The 19781-nt window shown below is 44.5% G+C and overlaps 1 protein-coding gene across 1 annotated transcript; it reads right to left on the bottom strand.

Annotated features, from left to right (window-relative positions):
• Nucleotides 1-5041: 5041 nt before the first annotated feature.
• IL20RB (interleukin 20 receptor subunit beta) lies at nucleotides 5042-17836 on the bottom strand (the record flags this gene model as incomplete). Its single annotated transcript, XM_079320895.1, has 7 exons — nucleotides 17689-17836; nucleotides 14552-14678; nucleotides 11699-11889; nucleotides 8878-9002; nucleotides 5937-6087; nucleotides 5624-5769; nucleotides 5042-5167 (listed from the first exon to the last, which is right to left on the bottom strand). The coding sequence occupies exons 1-7, from the start codon at nucleotides 17744-17746 to the stop codon at nucleotides 5042-5044; spliced, it is 924 nt and encodes a 307-aa protein (XP_079177021.1). The 5' UTR covers nucleotides 17747-17836.
• Nucleotides 17837-19781: the final 1945 nt, after the last annotated feature.

The following is a 19781-nucleotide window of genomic DNA, read 5'->3' as shown; positions in this document are numbered from 1 at the left end:
AAAAGGTCAGCAGGCAGAAGACGGGCTGGTGCAGGAAGCTCCTACCTGGCTGGGACAGCATTTCACAGTGCATGGGAAGGAAAGTGAATGAGGATGCAAAGGTGACAAAGAAAATGCCAGACTGCCTGAGAAGGCCTGGGTAAAACTGTCCAAAAATGGCACAGAGTGTCATGGGGAGAGACATCCTCCAAACTGCAGGACTTTTGAGGCAGCACCAAACCCAGCAGAGTGTTGGGAACAATGTCAAATTTCACAATGAAGTTGTAGCAGATGGCAGAAGAGGGAGTCAAGGCCAGGACTTGGCAGAAAGAGGGAAAATGTTAGCCATGAGCCTGTCTGGAGAGCAGCAGGAGGGAGGAGATATATGAGCAACCTGGAGGACGAGCAGGACACTCAGCAGAGTGAAAGGAGAGCAGGGAGGGTGCACGGGAAGGCTGGCTTGGAGAACAAAATATGATAAAAAAGTCTAGAGCAGCAGCTGGCTGGAATCAAAGACCACTCTCCCAGGTCTGTGTGAACTCTCTGGCCTCAGCAAAGGGGCAAAATGAGAGAGCAATTCTTCAAAGGGAAAATGTTATGAATCTTTTGGGAGCCTGAATGGGAATGAAGCTATGGGAGGAGAAAGTTCAGCAGTATCACACTGACTGCTCAGCTTGGGAGATGTATTTCCAGCTTCACAGCTGGTCATGAATATTGCCTCTTTCCAGCCCTTCCTTGGCTGGGTTTTGGATGGAGAAAAGTCTTTTCTATTTTTGGTAACCTGCAAGGTCTCAGGTAGGGAACTCTACCTCTCCACTTTTCTCTGAGGTTGTGTGCATTTTGAAGAGATGTTCCTTTCCTCCACCATGGGCTCTGCTGGTAGTGCCCAAATCATCCAGGTTTCACAGACCCCTGGCATTTGTGTGTGTTAATGCAACACCCTTAACAGAGACTGCAGGATTTGATATAGAGTAGTTAAAATAATTCTGCCAAATGGGAATTGTTGGGCAGGTAGAATATAGTGACTTAAACCTCTTTCTTTAAATAGGCCTCACTCTCTTGGTTCAGATGTCTGATCAAAGAAAGAATAATATGATTTTTTTTTAAAAAGTCAGATATTGCCTGAGACCTCAAGTCAGCCCTTAGCAGCATTAAATGCCAGACCAGCAGAGCTCAGGCTGGCAGTGTGCCCCTGTCTGTGCTGGTTCCAGCACTGAGGGGTGGAGATGCAGTGGGAGCTGCTGGCACCCCAGGCTGGGGCTGGGCAGGGTGGCTGTGGCAGGACCTCTGGCTGAACTGGGACACAAGTCCTGGCCTCTAAACCAAGGTCCCAAGTAAATCACGACATTAAAATCCTCAGATTTTTGTAGTAACAGCTGAATTATAGCCCATGAGCTCCAGGAAACCAAATTAGGGCTACATGTGCAGTATTTACTTGGGCAATTTCACTTAGCCTTGCCATCTTTTAATTGCTTTTATATCTTGATGTAGTAATTTCTGATTTTTGTAATAGTTCAATTTATTGAGAAACACCACAAGATGTGAACTGAGTAATTTTCTGTTTCTGCAGTTTTGCACTGTAATAGCAGCAGAATAATTTGTAGGCAAAATCTTGAAACAATAAATATCTGTCTCTGGTTTGGATATTTATTATTTCTGTAGCAGTTCCTTTGCAGGACAGAATATCACCTTTAGAAGAAGCAGAACTGATTTGCAGTCAAAGTAGTGCTTTTGGTTACTTCTGAGTTTTGTAAGAAAAGAGACAAAAACATAAAGTAATAATGCAGGAAACACGTAAAATGGTAATTTATCAAGTTAAAGATCTCAGTTTGATTGGAGAGGGAAATGCTGGAGTGTATAAAAATTGCAAAAAGCAATATAATTCTGATGAAATATACTTCAGAGGAGAAATTAACCTACATTCCAGCCTGTTAATGTCATGGAACAGATAATTGAGTTCCTTGCTTTCTTGTCAATGCAGCAAGATGTAACTCTGCTTAAATGCTCAGGTAATCAATAGTTTTTATGCTGATCTTCTTAATTTGTTCTTTGAAAACTGTTCTAATTACCATTTCTTCTGTTCTTATAAAGTCTTCACAAAAAGGTTGGGTTTTTGGACTCACATCCCACAGCTGACAGAGCACAGAACCAAAAACTCACACAAAAGACAATGCAGATTTGTGCTTTATTTCCATGCAACACTTTTTGAGAAAAGTAGAAAAGTTTATTTTGAAAGAAATAAAATACTCATGAAGGGAAAGGAACCAAGCAAAGCTCATCTGTACAGATTCTTCACTGTGGTGATTGCTCCTGGCCTTTTTGCAGGGTGGTGTCGTGGTGCTGGGAGCAAAATCAGTTATCCAAGGCAGTGCTTGCCATGCCAAAATTAACTTTTGGAAAGCAGGAAAATGAATTAAGGAGTCACTGATGGCAGCTGCCTATGCCAATGCCACCCTGCTCCTGTGTCCTTGGCAGGCAGGGGAATTGCTCTTGTTCTCTACCATGATTTTCAGGCTTAACAAAATGCAGCACATTCTTCAAAAGGAGGAGGCTGGAAAGGATTTTCAATCACCATCTCAAATTTGGCTTCAAGCTGCCATAAACTGGAATATCCTAATGTAAATTGAGAATAGTCTGCTAAGGTGGCGGTGGCTCTTACACAGTTCCCTCCCATATTCCCATTTTAAGATTTTTTTCTTGGGTGTTTCTTTTGTTTAATGTTGTCTGTGCAGTTTTCTACAACAGTTTAACTGTTTTATTGGCAATGAGGAAGGACATAAAATCTGTTATTGCAAGTGAGGAAGAAACATATGCTCCATGCTTAATGTGCAGCTGGAAAATATGCATTAAGATATTTTTTTTAAAAGCCCTTCACATTCAATGGCCTTTTATTTCCCTTTTTTTCTATATAGCCCATAACAATTGCTGGTGCTGCCATAGCTGGTTAGAGGATGGGGCTGATAATGCCAGGATTGTGGGTTTATGCCCACAATCACTTAAGAGTTGGACTTGTTGGTCCTTGTGGGTTCCTTCCAGCACAGAAGATTCTGTTTCTGTGATTCTGAAAATGCAACAGTGGGGGGAGGAAGAGACAGGAGGAGCTGCTGAGGCTTCTTCACCTATGGCATGGACAAGCCAGAGGATAATTTCTTGCATATCTAGAAATCAAGACCCTGAACTTGTCTGAAGCAAAGGGGTATAAAATAAGGATAAATGTGAGGCATGGAGCTCCTTAAACCAGACCCATTATCAAGGCCTCTGTGATGTGGGGCTGCCCTTCAAAATTCAAGTGCTGGGCAAAGCTGTGCAAAGGGATTTTTGCCCAAGAGTCTTTAACCCTGCAAGGAGCTGAAGTTCTGTGCTGTCTGTGCTCCCTGCCAGCATCACTCTCTGCTTGTTCCCATTGCTGCCCCAGCTTGGTTTAGGGAGGGTGAGACCTGCTGGGCACTTGTCATACCAGCCCTTGGAAATGCCCTTTTCCTCTTTGCTTCCAAATCATCTCATGGCTGCTTATAACCAGGCATTTCCCAGTTAATTACCAACAAACTAATAATGAACGCTGAGTCTTCAATGCTCAGACCTGCATGGATTTTCTCACCCTGTAATTTGCTCAATATTCAGCATTACCAATCCTACAATTCAACACCAAAGTGTGGCACTTCAATATTGTCCAGAAATAAGCTAATGAGACAGGAATAAGCCAAGCAAGTGGGCTGCAACAGGAAAATGAGGTTCTGGCTGGGAGCCAGGGAGTGAATTTCCTGGCAGAACACAGGTACAGACTCCTGAGTCACTTCTGCCTTTCCATGGTGCTTTGTTGCCACCCCATGGCCTCACACAAGGCTGCAAGAATGGAAATGGAAAAGGTGCATTCTATGAGATGTCTTGTATTTCATTAAAATGAAATTAAAATGAAAAAGCTTCTCAGATCTATGTCTTTTCATTCATGCCCTGCTGTCACAATTCTCTGCTTAACAGGTGATAAGTTTTTTTTCCAATGAGGCAATAGGCACAACACCTGTATTTTATCTGTATTTAAAAGGAATTGCTATTGTTGCAATTTCCTTCCTCATGAGGACAAGATGCCTGTAGGATTATGGTGTTGTCAGCCCTGGAATGGTCACTAAATGCTGGATGCTTTATCCATCCAGCCTGATACTCCTCTGTTTGCCAAGATAGGAACTGCCTTTTCCACTCACTCTGGCCCTTGTGACCACAGCAACACATCTGCCTTGTGTGAAATAATCCCTGTCCTGTTTCAGCTGTGGTGTTGAACCACAGGCATGGCCAGCAGGCACCCTGGACAATCCTGACCACTATTCACACATATTTTTTTCTCTTTTCCCATTTCTTCTATTATTTCTGAGCCTACCTTTCTCTCTCTTTCCCCAATGTTTTTCTACTCAATCCTCTCTCATTTAAATAATTCACCCCTAATTTTCTTCCCCCTGAAGGTCCTGATTTTTTCTTTCATGTATACACAGCTGTTGCATCTTTGACTCCCTGACTGGGTGATTTTGGAGCTGCACATTGTCAGTGATGCTGCTGGTCCTGCAGAGATCTTCTCCCTGGTAGGTTCCCGTGCTCCCTCCAACCACTTCTGGAATCTGGCTGTTCCCACATCACTCCTTCCAAAGCACTGGTGAAAGCCAGGCATCCCTCAAGCTGTTCCCTGCAAGTTTGGGTGGCAGCAGCACTGTCACCTGTCACCTGTCACAGATTAGGATGCTACACCCACTCACTGCCCTTTTCAAAGAACGTGACCTCACTTCAGGGTCTGCATTTCTCCCCTGCTCATTTCAGCTGGCTTAGCCATGTAAGAAACTCTAACTGAGGTGAGAACACTGAGGCTGGAATGGTTTGGAACTGAGGGACTGGGCTCTGTGATGAGCTCTGCCTTGGGAGCACCACTGTGGCTGAAAAAGGGAGCATGGCCAGCCCCTGTCTGCTCTGGGTGAGGGTATGGAGGGCAGGGACAGGAGCTGGCAGCTGTCACCTTTACTTGCTTTAGATGTAGATGGATGAAGATGCTACAAAGGGGCTGTGTGTTTTCTGGGCTGCTCTAAAGTGCTTTTTGAATCCACAGCTGGAGAGCTTCTTCTGAGGGCACCACAACCACCATCAGGTCACATTGTTCAGCTTCTTCACTGCCCTGCAGGACCAGCTGGGTGGGGGGCTCTGATTCTTTCTGGAAAACAAATGAATTCACTCAAACACCCTCAGGCTGCTGAGTTGCTCTGCTTGTCCTTTTCCCCACAAAGTGTTCCTCCCCTCCTTCCTGCCTTAGCTAACGTGAATTCTCACTTGAACTGGGCATTTCAACACATTCCTGAGGAGCTTTGGACTGATTTCTCCCTAGCAAGTGTCACAGCTGTTTGTTCAGGGAGCAGCTGCTCAGGCTGGGTCCATCCTGCCTCCCAAGCCTTTTCCCCAGAGCATCTTCCCTGTCCAGGGCTTGGACCAAAGGCAATGACAGAATACTTTCTGACTTTTCTGGCTGTGCAGCCAGTTCAGGGCTGCTGGCCCCTGCACTCACCCTGGAATGGGCAAGGCTTCCTGGGAATCTGCTTTTTCTGCCTGCCCCATCCTCCTATGAATACCCAGCACTACAAAACCCAATAAAACACAGTAAAAAAAAACTTACCAGTGTGTTTGGCAGGACAGCAGCGGGGCAGAAGCAATATTGGAAGATTTTACTTATTTTCCAGGTAAGGAGAGGCAGGGTTAAAGCTGCCACAGCAAAGCCAATAGAGGAGAAGAGGGCAGTGACCAGCCACAGGGAGGTGTCACCTGGAGAGGACAGAGGCAGCAAAACTTGTCAGCGACACTGCAGGGAGCCTGAGCTGGGGAGATCCTGTTCCACCTCCCCCAAGGGAAAACCAAAAACCTCTGCAAACAGGGCAGGGGGTTTGGGGTGGAAACAAAAGCAGCAGAGCAGGGGACAGGCTGGCTCTTACCCCGTGCTCTCACACACTGTGTGGGGCTGAAGCTGCTGCTCCTGTTGATGGCCTGGACGTGTGTCTGAGCCTTGACACAGTACTCAGCTCCTGCCTCCATGGTGTCCAGGTGAACCACAGAGCTCACCTCCCTCAGCACCTTCTGCTGCACCTGCCACAGGCACAAACACAAAGCATCAGGGCAAGGGTCTAAACTGCTATTGATGCCCTAAAGAGCCTAGGAGTGAAACACACACACTTTTATTATACCAATATCATGTAGGAGGTAATACAAGGGTTGGTCTTTACTGGAGATCTCCAGGGGCAGGTGTGGAAAATGTTCACAAAAGCCCACCTCCCACAGGGTGGATACAGATTTATAAATTTAATAAATTAACCTAATTGAGAAAAAACACCAATTAGGAGCACAAGTGGTGATGCAACTCCCCCCACCAAGTTCATTTCCTCCTCAGATGGAACTGAAGTTTGTTGATGAAAATGTGTCTCAAAGAGCTTTTTTCCAACCTTGGTTTCTAGGAAGAGCCAAGATAGGATAGGGGATTTGGAATGTGTTTTGTCTTTCTGTGTATCAGGGCAGGGAAAAGTGCTGGGAAAGTGAGTTAGGAATGTAATAATAGGCTAAAGAGCTCCAAAAATATGTGTGAAGAATACAGAGATAGAAAAGAGGAAACACAGAAATGATCTGGCATCAGCATGATGCTTGTCCAGCAAGAAAAGGAGGGAGCAGCAGGGGGTGAGTAGAACAAAAGAAGGAAGAAAGCAGCCAAAAAGAAAGCACAGTGCAGTGCAAAATGAGCCCACACACTTTGGGAAGGGCAGGAGGGGATGGAAGGAAGAAGCTGTGAGCCAGAGAGTCACAATGATGGTGCTGGGCCACAGCACCAGAACCTGCTACCCTGCTAGGAGGGGTCTGAGATCTCGACAGATTGGAGGTTTTTTTGGATGTGATGGATGCAAAATCATCACCTTGCTGTGAGGGGGGTGTGAGAGCTCAGAGAGGGGATGACTGGGTTGGTGAGGGGACAGTGGGGTTGGTGTGTGCAACTATAGCACTCTCCAGCAAAGCTTAAGCAGCATGTCATCAGCAGTACATTGTTTTATTGCCATGAATAGGTCTGCATCCATTGCTAGCAAAAAACATTTCTGTTCCCAGTGTCCCCAGCCATGAGAGGATGGGGAGCAGCTCCCCCGCTGCTCCTCTCTCTGTGCTGCAGATGCAAACCTGTTCTCACAGAAGGTCTGATCAGCCTCCAGCTCCACACACAGATGGAAAACTCCAACAAGCCAGGAGGGCTCTCTTGGCAGGACAAGTCCTTCCCACTATCAAAACAGCCTTTTCCACAGAAACATGATATGAAGGGCCATTAGTTTGAAAAGATTTCAAGGACAAAATCAGGTCTGTGACTACCTAGAGTGACCTCTTGCAAAAAAATCAAATGAGACATTTCAAATATAAAAATGATTAAAAAAACCAGTAAGAATCCCAACACAGGACTTGTATAGAGCAGAAAAACTAATGTTTGCAACAGTGCAGATGGTAGGAAGTATTCTGCAATTTGGAATTAATGTCGAGGCCACTAAGATCACATACTAAAGGAGATGTAATATTTTATTTATAAGACACAATCAGATACACACCTATTAATAGTTTTTAAGGTGTCAGAAAGCCCATGGACAAGGCTGATCTCATTTAGCTGGATCTCACAGTGGGCAGTCCTGCTCCTGATGCCTTCTTACAGACTAAAGACTTTTGTGTGAGTAAATTGCTAACTGAGAGTGGCAGGAAGCAATGAGGGGACTCAGGTATTAGTAGAGGTGATCAGGAAGAAAAATGAAAACTGATACTGCTACTAAAAACCCACTTCACAATGATAAAAATGACAGACAACTGTGAAGAACAGCAGGAGGATCTGGTAATAAAGCAACAAATGCAATTCAATATTGATAAATGTGGAATTATGCTCATAAGAATTTTCCTCCTACATTTTCACAGCATCTTTCATCAGAAACAGGAACCTAGGGTTCAGTTTCCATGGGATTATCAGCTCTGTGGCAGTCACATTAACAATTGCTGGAGAGACAAGGGAGTGGGAATGCTTGTTTTGTTTTATGGTGCTGACACAGAGTGTTCCTGCACCTTGGACTCTGCAGGTTTCTCCCTGCCCACCCTGGTGAAGACAAAAATAGCTGGTATGGCTTCCACAGGGAGCAGCTAAGCAGCCTGGGAGCCCTTGGCCTGGAAAAAGATACAGAATATGAAACTAATAGAAAGCAAGGGTAGAATGGAATGGAATGGAATGGAATGGAATGGAATGGAATAGAATAGAATAGAATAGAATAGAATAGAATAGAATAGAATAGAATAGAATAGAATAGAATAGAATAGAATAGTAGACAAAGTGAATGGGAAATGATTGTTCTCTCATCCCCAAATCAAGGTTGAGACTGCACAACAGTTAAGGTGCAGAATTCTCATTGCAGGAAGTTGTACAAGCTAGAAGTTTACACAGATTGAAAGCCAGAACAGATAAATTAATAGAACAGAAATCCACCAAGGACTAGTAATACTGCAATTTCTGGCTCAGAAAACAGAAATATTTGTCAGTACCTCAGTGTGACACCCTAATCACAGTCTGAGTAGACCAGATGATGTTCAGAGAGAGAAGTCAGCATAAACACCTGTGGTTTCTGACTCCTGGTTTCCATCTGTGGTTGAGGTGTGAGAGGGGATTCCTTTTCCCAGGGAAGGAAATGTGGGAAGAACAGACAAGCTTCTCCATGAGGAACCCACAGCAATCCACTGGTGTGTGCAGGGTGAGGTGGCACAAATCCATCCCAGGCAGGTCCTGCAGCCTTCATCAGGAGCTGGGCTGGCAGGCAGGCTCTGGGCAGTGTGTGTGCATCCCTCTGTTACTGCCTAAAGCCCGGGGGTAGAACTCACCCTGCTCTCCTGGCCCTTCCTCCAGTAGAGCACTCGAAACTGGAAGGAGGGTCCCATGTCTGCCAGCTCCACCAGCAAATGGTGCCCATCTGCCAGGACCCTCAGCAGGGGTGGGGTCAGGGAAGCTGCAACACAGAGACCACCATTATCACCCCCAGACAGCCCTGACACCCCCTTTGTGCCAGGCAGGAGAGGGACAGAGGCTGCCATCACCACTGGGATAACACTCATCTGCTCCAGAAACCTCTCTGCTCTTCCTCCCCATTTGGGTCCAAACACTTCCAGCAGGAGAGGGACCATGACTGGTATTGCAAATGGGAATTTGGCAACAGCTGAGCTGCACAGAACTTGAAAGGCTTTGAATTTTCTGCAGTGGAGGAGCTGCCTGGCCTGAGGGTCCCACGTGGACCAGCTGGGACAGAGGCTGGGACATCAGATCAGGTCAGCTCTTGTGCTCCCGGGCACAGGCTCAGCTCTGACACACAGAACAGGAGCTGGAAAAATACTGCTTTCTGTGGCAATTTTGGCAGTTATTCAAAGGTGAAGGGAAAAACATTATAAGCCTCAGGGTAATTCACATGAATCCTGATTTTCTTTTAGTGTCTGCATGGTTTTAGACAGACTCGGGCTGGTGATCTGCTGTGACTTCAGGTTTTGTAAATGCAAATCTTTAGGTGATGTGATTCCTGCTTACTTTGATATTCAAAGCTTGGTTTTGTCTGGGAATCTGCTGTGAGGAATATTGGTGAAATAATGAGAATCAATCGAGCATATAGATGAAACTGTGCACTGTACATTTATGAACTGGGAAGTTCAAGGCAGCACAAAGATCATGTTTGCACTATTTATCTGTGCCATTATTCACACTTATCTTTTTTTTTTTTTTTTAGCACTCTGTTGTAGCTGAAACCTGTTTCAACCTCCTTGCTTTCAAGAAAGGAAGGAGAGTGATGCATGGTGCCATATAGAAAAGATGTTCTTAATAGAATTTGCTCTTACAACCAGTGAATTGCCACTAATACTGAGCAATACGAAAACATAAAATCCAGGCATGTACATGATGAGTGTGCCATAAATGGGAGGCCTGGAAATCTGATTTTAAATGAAAAGCTGAAAAAAAAAAAAAAAAAAAAAAAAAAAAAAAAAAAAAAAAAAAAAAAAAAAGTAAAAATCTCCTTAGCACCACATCTCAAAATTTAAAAAAAAAAAAAAAAAAAAAAAAAAAAGCCTGTTATCATTTGGAGGTTAGAAGCATATATTGTGCTAATGTATTAATAGAAGAACATTGCCAGATGCAGCTGCTAAACAAACAGGAACATTTCTATTTAGCTCTGTGCTGGCACACTGGATACCAACTATTTGAATGTTGAGAAATGAAGAAGGAAGACTGACAAAACTGCTTGTTTAGGAAGATCTTTCCAAATGTTTTCCCTGTGTTCTCACACTTGCTGTGCCTCTGCCCCTGTGGGCTGGCACTGGGGCTGTGCTGCTGCCCTGCCTGTCTGTGAGTCCTCACAGACCCTGTGGGCTGTGTTTGCATCCCTGAGCTCCCCCCAGATTCAGTGCCAGCTTTCCTAAGGGGTGTGACAGCAGAGCAGTAAAAATGCATAAGGACAGGAACTTACAGGGCCTTTTCTTTCTCTTTTAAACATCTGCCACATTCACACTGAGTCCCAGTGCAAGCTGCAGCCTCTGAAGTGTCACAGCTTAGTCAGAAGATTGTTTTGGGGTCCCTAAGACACAGGACTAAGCTGCCAAATACTCCACTGAATCATGAGAAGCTGCTGCTTTTGTTCCTGTCAGTCTCAGGAATGTCCTTCTGCTGTCTCTGCCTGGCAGTGTGGTCTGAGCCTCTGTCTGTGCCTCACAGCTGCTGGAAAAGGGAAAGATTTTTTACCTAAAGCCCTCTCTAGGCTATGCTTCCACTCCAAGGGACACATTCACCAGCTTAGGTGGCACTTCTGATGGTGCTGCTTTGAGCAAGACCTCTGTGTGAGTGAGGGCTGCTCCCTCATGGAGCAGTGAATAACTTCCAAAGATGGGTGAAGGTTTAATATTGGGTCAGTTCTGGTTTAGACAATTTCTTGTCTGGCTGAAGCTGATGAGTGCTGCCCATCCCAGACTGAGAGCTGCAGTCCAACAGTGACCTCAGCAGAATTTCCCACCACAGTTTTTGTTGCTGGAAGCAGTTGAGTGCATGGCAGAGAGCAGAGGGAATTATTCTACAGAAATCATGGAAAGAGTGTTTGTTGCAGCTCATTTTAGGCTGCAGCACAGTCCTTGGGTTGAGCTGGGTCAGGCTTTGCAGGAGTTGGAAGGACATGGAGAAAACATCCTGCATTGCTAGGATGAAATTAATGCTGTGAGTTCCACTTTTGACTCCTCTTCTGAGGTTACTTCATAGAACTAGTACCATGGGGAGAGGGAGCCATGGAGTGGGATTTTTAGGACAGTGCCAGGCAGATAGAGCATGGCAGGGCTGTATTCTAGAGTAAAATCTCCCTTGGGATCAGGTTCTGGACCTCTTAGAAGTGACTACATGGCTTGGATTAAATGACAGTAAGCCTAGTTGATCAGAAATGTTTACATTTAAGGGTAAGAACAACCTGCAGAATTTCTGCAGTCATCTTTGAAACCCTCAGAAATTCAACCCCAGATGGATTTGGCTCTGCCTGGGGATGAGCCCATACCCAAGAACATTCTGAGAAGGGAAAGCCCATGCAGCAGGAGAGGAGCAGGGTGTGCAGTGGCACATCTGGGCTCAGACAGACACGGGGAGCACTCAGCACCCAGCCCCCGCCGTGCCCCGGGCAGGACGCACTCATGGCGCGGGTGAAGAGCCCCTGGGTGGTGCCCCAGGGCGAGCTGGCAGCCCCCAGCTGAGCCCTGACCCGCAGCCTGTAGGGCACGCTGGCTGAGATGTCCTGGGTGACGTTGCAGAGCGTGGCCGTGGTCAGGGAGCACTCGGGGATGGGGATCCAGCTGCCGGCGGCGTGCTCCCGCTCGTACTCCCTGCGGAGACAGCAGGCTCTGCAGGGCTGGCACTGAGCTCTGACACAACCACAACCTCTGGATGGAGTGGGAGCCCAGGACGTGCCCCTGGCCTCCTTGGGGGGTCTCAAAACCCCCCTGGCAAGGGTCTCAAAGACCTCTGAGTGAGACCCTGGTGTCACAGGTGCTGGATTCTAACCCCTGGAGGAAAATGTCAGCACAAGGAGAATGGAAACAAGCTGCCAAAATTAGTAAAGTGTAAATTAGATTGTTAGAATGTAGATAAATAGTTTTTTTTTTTAATGTTTATGATAAGGGACACGTGGCCAAGATGGAGAATTTGGGGGGTGGACACCTTTTCCTCCTTCTTCTCCATGTAATCCATGCTGGGTGACACGTTGGCACTCTTGGATTGGATGGGGTCAGGGCTGGACCATTTAATAAAATTGTATTGGGAAAATTTTGTAAACATGTGGTATGTAATACAAACTATATAAGATCAGCCCTGCCTTCACCAGGCAGATTCCACCATGGATGCCAGGCTGAGCAGACCCTGCTGGCCAGGCAAAAAGTCCCAGAGAGAAGAAATAATAAACAATCCCTGTAAAAAGAAAAAAACGTCTCCGGCAATCTCTCTTCAGCTGCTTCAGAGAAAACCAGGGTTTGAACCACCTTCATGTCCCTCTGGGGTGATCTCGGGGCAAAGGAGAAACCTCAGACTGGGACAGATGGAATGTGTTAAACCACTCATACAGGGAGTGAAGATGTAAGCTTATGTAATAAATAAGAAAGAATTTGTTTTAAGTGCTTTAAAGAGTCAAGGTCTTAGATACCAGTTGTCACAGCCTGAGGTTTCTCCTTAGGCTTGAGATACAGCTGGTCTGGGGTTCAGGTTTTTTCCAATGGCCACCACTGAGAGACTGCAGGAGGCTGTTCTCAGAGCTTTCAAGATTGTTCATTTTTCTTATCTCAAAAATTCTGACATCCAGGGTGGAATCTGTCTGGTAGAGGCGGGTCTTATCTTTTATACTCTAAATTACTCACCTAATATTTACAATTGTTTTCCAATACACTACAATCTTATAACGTTGTCCAGCTTTGTCCCCCATCCAATCTGAGAATCCCAGCAGGCCATCTAACATGGATGGCTTGGAGAAGAAGGAGGAAGGGACATACCATGCCCCAAATCCTCCATATTAGCTAAAAACCTTCTAACATAAACATTCCTAAAAATCCACCTTTTCTACATTCTAACACTCTAATTTATACTCTACTCATTATGGTGGCTTGTATTTCTTCCCTCAATGTTGGTAGATTTTTCCAGGGGCGTAAATCCAGCCCCTGAGACTCCTGGGCTCCATCCCAGGGTCTCTGATCCCTCGCCAGGGGGGTCTCAAGCCTCCAGGAAAGCCAGGGGAACACCCTGGACTCCCACAACCAGTGTAAAGAGCAAGTTCTAGTGAAGGCTGAAAAACATAGTTCTAGATACTAGTGTTGAAAACAAGTTTCTGTTGTTCCAAGAACAGTTTTAGTAGTAATAAAACTACAGTAAGAATATTGTTTACATTTTTTAGATAGAACAAGGTAGACCATATGTGTAGTTTATCTGTGACCTGACGTGATAAAAAACTGGAATTCTAATAGGTTAAGAAGAAATGGTTTGGGTTTGTGTTTTTAGCTTGTAGGGTAATTTGTCTATAAGAATCTATGCACTGGGAAGAGATTGGTTTTTGCTCTCTCTTTCTCCTCTCCTCACCACCATCATCATCACCCCAAGAGGAAGAGAGGAGCTGCAGCAGCATCAACCTCCCAGAGCCCAGACAGGAGCAGCTTCTATTCTAATTGGGACTTTATTCTAATTAGGGCTCTTTGCTGAAAACTTTTAACATGGACTTTAACTCTTATGACTCTTTGCCTTTTGAGGCTGATGTGCCTTTACAATAAACAATTTTATAGCAACTAATAACTGCTTGGCTCTTTAAAGAAAACAACAAACAGGCAGCAGTCTGGCAGGAGAGTGTCTGTGCAGCCAAGGCTGCTCTGGCTGATTTCCAGGTAAAACCTGTACTGGGATGCACTGGGGAGGGAGCACCACATTTTGGAACCAGTGTGGGAGTGTTTTAGGTCTTATCTGGAGAAAATCACCCTGAGCTGGGTTTGTGAGCCAAATGCAGCATGATATTGTGGGAGGTGGGGACAGTCATCACTGTGGTGATGCATCAAGCCTTGCCCACTCATTTCACTAGATCATCCCCAATTCCAAAGCCATATTGTAATAAAATGAGAGCTCAAGAGCTCAAAATAAAATCAGAGCTCAAGATGTATCAGAAACCTCCTGTGGTGTGTGTCAAATGTTTAAAAGGTTTGCACAAAATAAAGCTCAATGTTTTCTCTGCCCTCTTCTAAATAAAATGTTGCAAATCTTCTGAACCTTTGAGTTCTTGGATAGAGACAAATTTCTCATATGGAATTGATCCACACCTTGGATCACTCAGGTATCTATTGACCTGCAAACTGGAAGAAAAGGAATTATTCCCCCACTTCTCATTAACAGTCCTAAAGCATCCAACTTCTTTTAAGCTTGTGAACTGAATATGATCAAGACATCCAAAAATTTAAAACTTAAAGTTGAGATAAACAATATTAAAAAAGCAAAAGGAATAAAAAAAAATCAAGTAGTTACCCCTGAAACTCAACTGAGTATCTCACAGTTGCTCCCTGGATGATCACAGGACTCCAAGTTAAGAAGTGTTTCATGTTGGTTGAAAGAATGGAGATACTCTGAGGTGCTGGCAACAAAACATCTCCTCCTAAAATTCCCAGCATAAGAAAGGGAAAAAAAAAAAAAAGAATTTACTGGGGAAAAAGAAACAAAACAAAATATGTTTTCATATCTTTTCAAGTCTTGACTTTAGGACATTTTTGGTAAAAAATTTTGGCATTCTATAGTACTAAACCCTATATTATTAAACTGTCTAGAAACCTATTTTAAAAGCAGAGAGTTTTGAATGGGACTATCAGTCTTTTAATGGCCCAAGGGTTATTTCCTGTTTGGTGAGAACAATCTTAATTTCCTGGCTGTGCTTGGTTTAATGGACTCTTTTCTTTTCAAAACCAGTGACTCTTCTCCTGGCACAGTGACTGCCATCTCACTTCAGCTGAACCACAAAAGTCCGTGCAGAAATTAGGATTCTTTCCTGCTTTCACTAGGAAAAACTCTGTACCAATGTTCGTGCCTCTATAAAAGCAGTCACTGATTTAAGTTTCTGTTTGGCATCATATGCTGGAAGTTACAGTTTGGAGGAGAGGTTCATGCTTTTCCAGGGCACTTTTGATCTAGATATAATCCTGTGTCATTGCCAAGCAAATTGTATTTGTGGTTTCTCCCACCCATCTGTTGCAGCAGCCCACAAAGCAATTGCAACAAACACAAGTTTAACAGCAGGAGCAAAGACAATTCTAGGTTATATAAACAGCACTGAGTACAAACAGTGAAGTGTTTTGTTTGAATGCTGAAATAATCCATCAGTTCTGGTTTGTTCATTTTGAAGGAAAAGGAAACAATAATCACACAAAGTGCAGTGGACAGAGAGCACAGAGCCCAGGGATGGATGCCACATTTCCATCTGATTTTGGATTCACCAGCAGCCTGACAGGAAAAGCCAAACTACACTCACTCAAGCCAGGGTATTGACTCTCACCCTAAATGTCTCCAGTCATGCCAGAGAAATGGCATTTTGTCTGTAAATAGCATTTTTGTCTCCTACCCTATCAGCAGTACATTCCATTTAATTAGTTACACAAAGAATACATTTCTACTTAGAATGGTGATGACCCTTTTAATTTAGTATTCAGTATTTAGTATTTTTATTCTCTGTGTGAATTACAGTTAAAAAAACACCATGGTCAAGTCCAGTACATTTTTCTGTCTTACTTTTCAGCTTAAAATACCTGAAATAAACCTTGATAAAGTTCAATTCCTCTGGGATAGATTTTAATATCCTTGTTGCTCTGTGAATATAGAACAATGCAATATTTCCTCATTACCTGCTATTACTTCATCACTACTATCACCACTACTTACTGCCAGCTGTACATGAACACTGTAAAAATATTAATAGCATTGCTTCTTTATTCATAATATTATCTCCTTTCAGGGGTTCAACAAACATAAGAAGAAACAGCAGCCTCAGACTTGGTGCTGCTCAGTGGCATATCCCTTAAAATTTTATATATAAGGCTGAGAAATCCTTCCTGTTGTGGTAATAATCATTGGCTTTTTAACTTCCAGTCATTGCATTGTTTAATCTTCTTTTGCTAATCTGGAGGACAACAATGCCACCAGCTTTTTCTATCTTGGAGCATGGTCTGACTCTCCCTCTGAGGAAATTTCAGTGAAGGGGAATTTGACAAAGGGAATTCCAAATTCTAAACACTGGTAACAAAAAAATAATGTCTACAACACCCTGAGAGATAAAGGCATTTCTTTGTTAGCTAAATATTGAAAATGAAAGTCATATATCTCTAAATTCTAGAAATAGCAATTTTGACAAGGATAATAAATTATTCTAAAATCTCTTTGGCTGGAGCTCCAGCCTGCAGGCTGGGGGGACATCCCTCCCTCATCTGCTGATTACACAAAGTCACAGAAAAGGCAAGAGCCTGGAACATCCCCCTTGGCTTTCTCTGCCCCCAGCACCCAGAATCAAACCCAGACTCCTGGGCAGGAACACGCTGTCTCCTGACCTGTGTCTGCATTCACAGCCACAGGGGCACAAACATTCACCCAAATCAATGCCCTCTGCTCAGGAAGGAGGCTGGCACATGAATTTTTGTGTTCCAGGTCAAGGCTGGCAGAATGGCAGACACAGTGTGAATTATGCCACCTTTCCTCCTCCTGTCTGTCACAGTGTGAGAGGCTGGCAGCCACTGCAGGGCTCCTGCCTGGAAACAGCACTCAGGTAGCCAGGCCTGCAGCAAAAATACAGAAAAAACAACCCCACATTGCTTTAAAGAATAGTTGTCCAGCTCTGTCATCTTTTAAAACACATTTGTCATAATCTTCCCCATTGCACAGAATAAACTTTCCCAGCAGAAACCACTTGGTGCTGTCACTGAATTCTGTCTGAGCATCTAAGAACTATAAATAAAGAAGAAGCTGTGAAGTGATTTTTTTCTGAGGCAGAGGAAAAGAATTGGAGAACAAGACAACCAGAATGTTGTTGACACAATCTAAAATGGCTGCTTTAGGAAATGTGGAGCTGGGAAAACCCAAGCACACTGGCAAGCCTTGTTTGCCTTGCAGAGGACTGGCATTGCATCACTGGAATGCAGCCAGGGGATTTGAGACCAGGCTCCTCTGGGATGGATCTGGTGTGTAGCAGTTACTTGGAGAAGCAGATTACCAGTTGCACAGCCTCCTTCCAGGGTGAAGGAGACCCTCAGAGAAATTATTTCAGCTCTTAATTAGCATTTTATATCCTTCCTCTCTGACCCTGCATCCCCTCCACAGGCAGAGCATCCCCATGCTCAGAGTGATCAGCACTGGAAGGAGATTTGAGAGTTCAGCTTCTCACAGAACAGCAAAAGAGCAGAGACAAATACAGCATTACTTAAATTCCTTTGAACTGAAACATCCCTTCAGAGTTCAAAAATGATCTGCAGAACAGAATTTACAGATTGCCTTTTTCATTTGCTTATTCTGATATTCATTTTAGAAAAATAATTAAAATTCAAGATCACTTGGCCTCATTCTCCTTTGGCTTAAGTGCTGCTGAACAAGAGGAAAGACTTTGTTACTCACATCTTCCAGTCATTTACCTGAGAGGTTTGGTGCACTCAGAGCACAGAGGAAGAAGCAGATGAGCTCTGGGGACATTTTGCTCAGGTTTTCCCCACGTTCACACCCTGTTGCACATCCGAGGAGTTTCCCCTCCCAGGCAGGGATCCTTTTCTGAGCCAGCCATGGTGGGCAAGTGGAGACCCCAGGAGAGGAGACTCCAGGCAGTGTGAGGCTCCTGCTGCCTGCCTGGAGTGCCAAAGAGGCACAGATGTTTTTGGGAGGGTGCAGGGCGTGCCCAGGGGATGCTGCCAGCAGCTCTGCAGGTCTGTGCAGCTCTCTGCTGGATGGGGCAACTCTGCTTCACTCCCTGGGAGATTACACAGGCCAGCTAAGGAGGAAAGGGCATGTGGTGGGTTTTTCTATCCAGCTGTGAATGCTCAGCCCCAAACCAGATAAATCCTGATGCTTCGAAGCACCAGAAGGGTTTCCTCATGTTCCTGTGCCATGTCTTGTGTCCTTGCACAAAGGGCTGGCACCTCTGGGCTGATGGAAGGGACCTGTGCTCCACCTCATCTCCAATGCCTCTCTTCTGCTGGCTGTGTGCTGAGCAGGAAATTGTGTGTCCTGTGGTTTTTCCATCTTCCAGAGTCCACTGCTCTCCACCTGACCTGGACTGAAGGCAGGATTCTCCTCTGGGTGCAGCTGGGAGCTGAGAACCCAAATCCCCCAGGCTGCAGAGCAGCAGCTCCCTGTGTGCTCCAGGCTCCTTCAGAGGACAGGGAAAGGCAAAGCTCAGGGGGAAGCTCCTCATGCTCTGCAAAACGTCAGAAAATGAAAGGCAAGCCTGACTGTACAGATAATGTAAGCCAGGGCCAAATCCCACCAAATCCCACCAAAAGCTTTTAGCTCTGGTGGAAGCAGACATTAGAAACCTCCTTTCTAAACTACTTCCTCCTCCTCCTCACCATTTCCCAACTTAGAAGGGGCTTCCAGTTCTTAAAAAAATTGTCTCCTCTCTAACACCTTTTAATAGCAATATATGACTTCTGCTTTCAGTGGTGAGCAAAAGGGATCTGTCAAAACTTGTTTAGCACATATTTTCCAAGAAAAGAAAGGGTGGGGTGCTTGGATTTATAAAACAATAAAAATATTATTCAGTCCAGCAAAGGTCTCCAGATTCTCAGACATGCAGGAGCAGCACAATCAAAAATACCCACATTTCCTCCCTCTTGCCATCATTTCCCTTCTTCCTTATATCTCTTCCTTCCTTTGCTTTCTATCCCCTCTCTTCCCTTCCCTCCTTTCTATCCTTCCTCTCAGTTCCCCTCACCCTCCATCCCTGCCTCTGTTCCTTCCTGCATCCCTTCCCACCTCCCTTCTCTTTCTCCTCTCCATCTTTGGGTCAGACTGAGAGGCCTCTGAACCATTCCCAAACCTGGGAATGTTTTCCTTCCATGGTAGAAGGATGTTCTCTGAAACATCTTTCAAGTAACCTTTTATCTTCTTGCTCTTCACATTTACCTTGTTGCTTTTATCCAATATCTGTGCTGATAACCAAAAGGTGGCTGTTGTGGTTGGTGACTTTGTTATTGTTGTGAAAATCATGAGGTCCAAGAGGAAAAAATGGATGTGTTTAACAGTATTAGCAGTAGTGTTTAATAGTATTAGCAATGTGCTTTTTGCTGGGAAGCAAAAGAAAGATTTGCAGAAGGAAGTCAAAATTTATTTGTCAGTGGGAAACAACAGCCATTTGTTCTCTTGCTGTACCAAGAAATTATAAATAAGGCAAATCTCAAGTTTGAACTACTGTTCAGTTAGAGTTGTGTGGCAAATCTGGTTCTTCATTAAGTTGTTCTTGTGGTATTATAAACAGGTGGATGAATTTTGATTAAATATTTGGATTAAATATTCAGACATGAGCTGAGAAGAATCTCGAAGCCCTGGCTGTGAGTGAGCCAGACAACTTTTCATTTTCAAGGGTGGGGAGGATGAATGCAGGTCCATTTCCCAATTAATCAATGATTAGCAATGAAAGGGAGAGTGGGTCTGCCATAACAATGAGGGTTGCAGTGCCCTGAGCTATCAGCAAGGTTCCAAAATGAAAACTGTGATAATACTGTATTGTATTTCC

Source organism: Erithacus rubecula (genome assembly GCF_903797595.1).
Source record: "Erithacus rubecula genome assembly, chromosome: 17".
Lineage (NCBI taxonomy): Eukaryota > Metazoa > Chordata > Aves > Passeriformes > Muscicapidae > Erithacus > Erithacus rubecula.
Note: the sequence above shows the minus strand (reverse complement) of the source record. Positions and strands in the feature narration are given on the sequence as shown.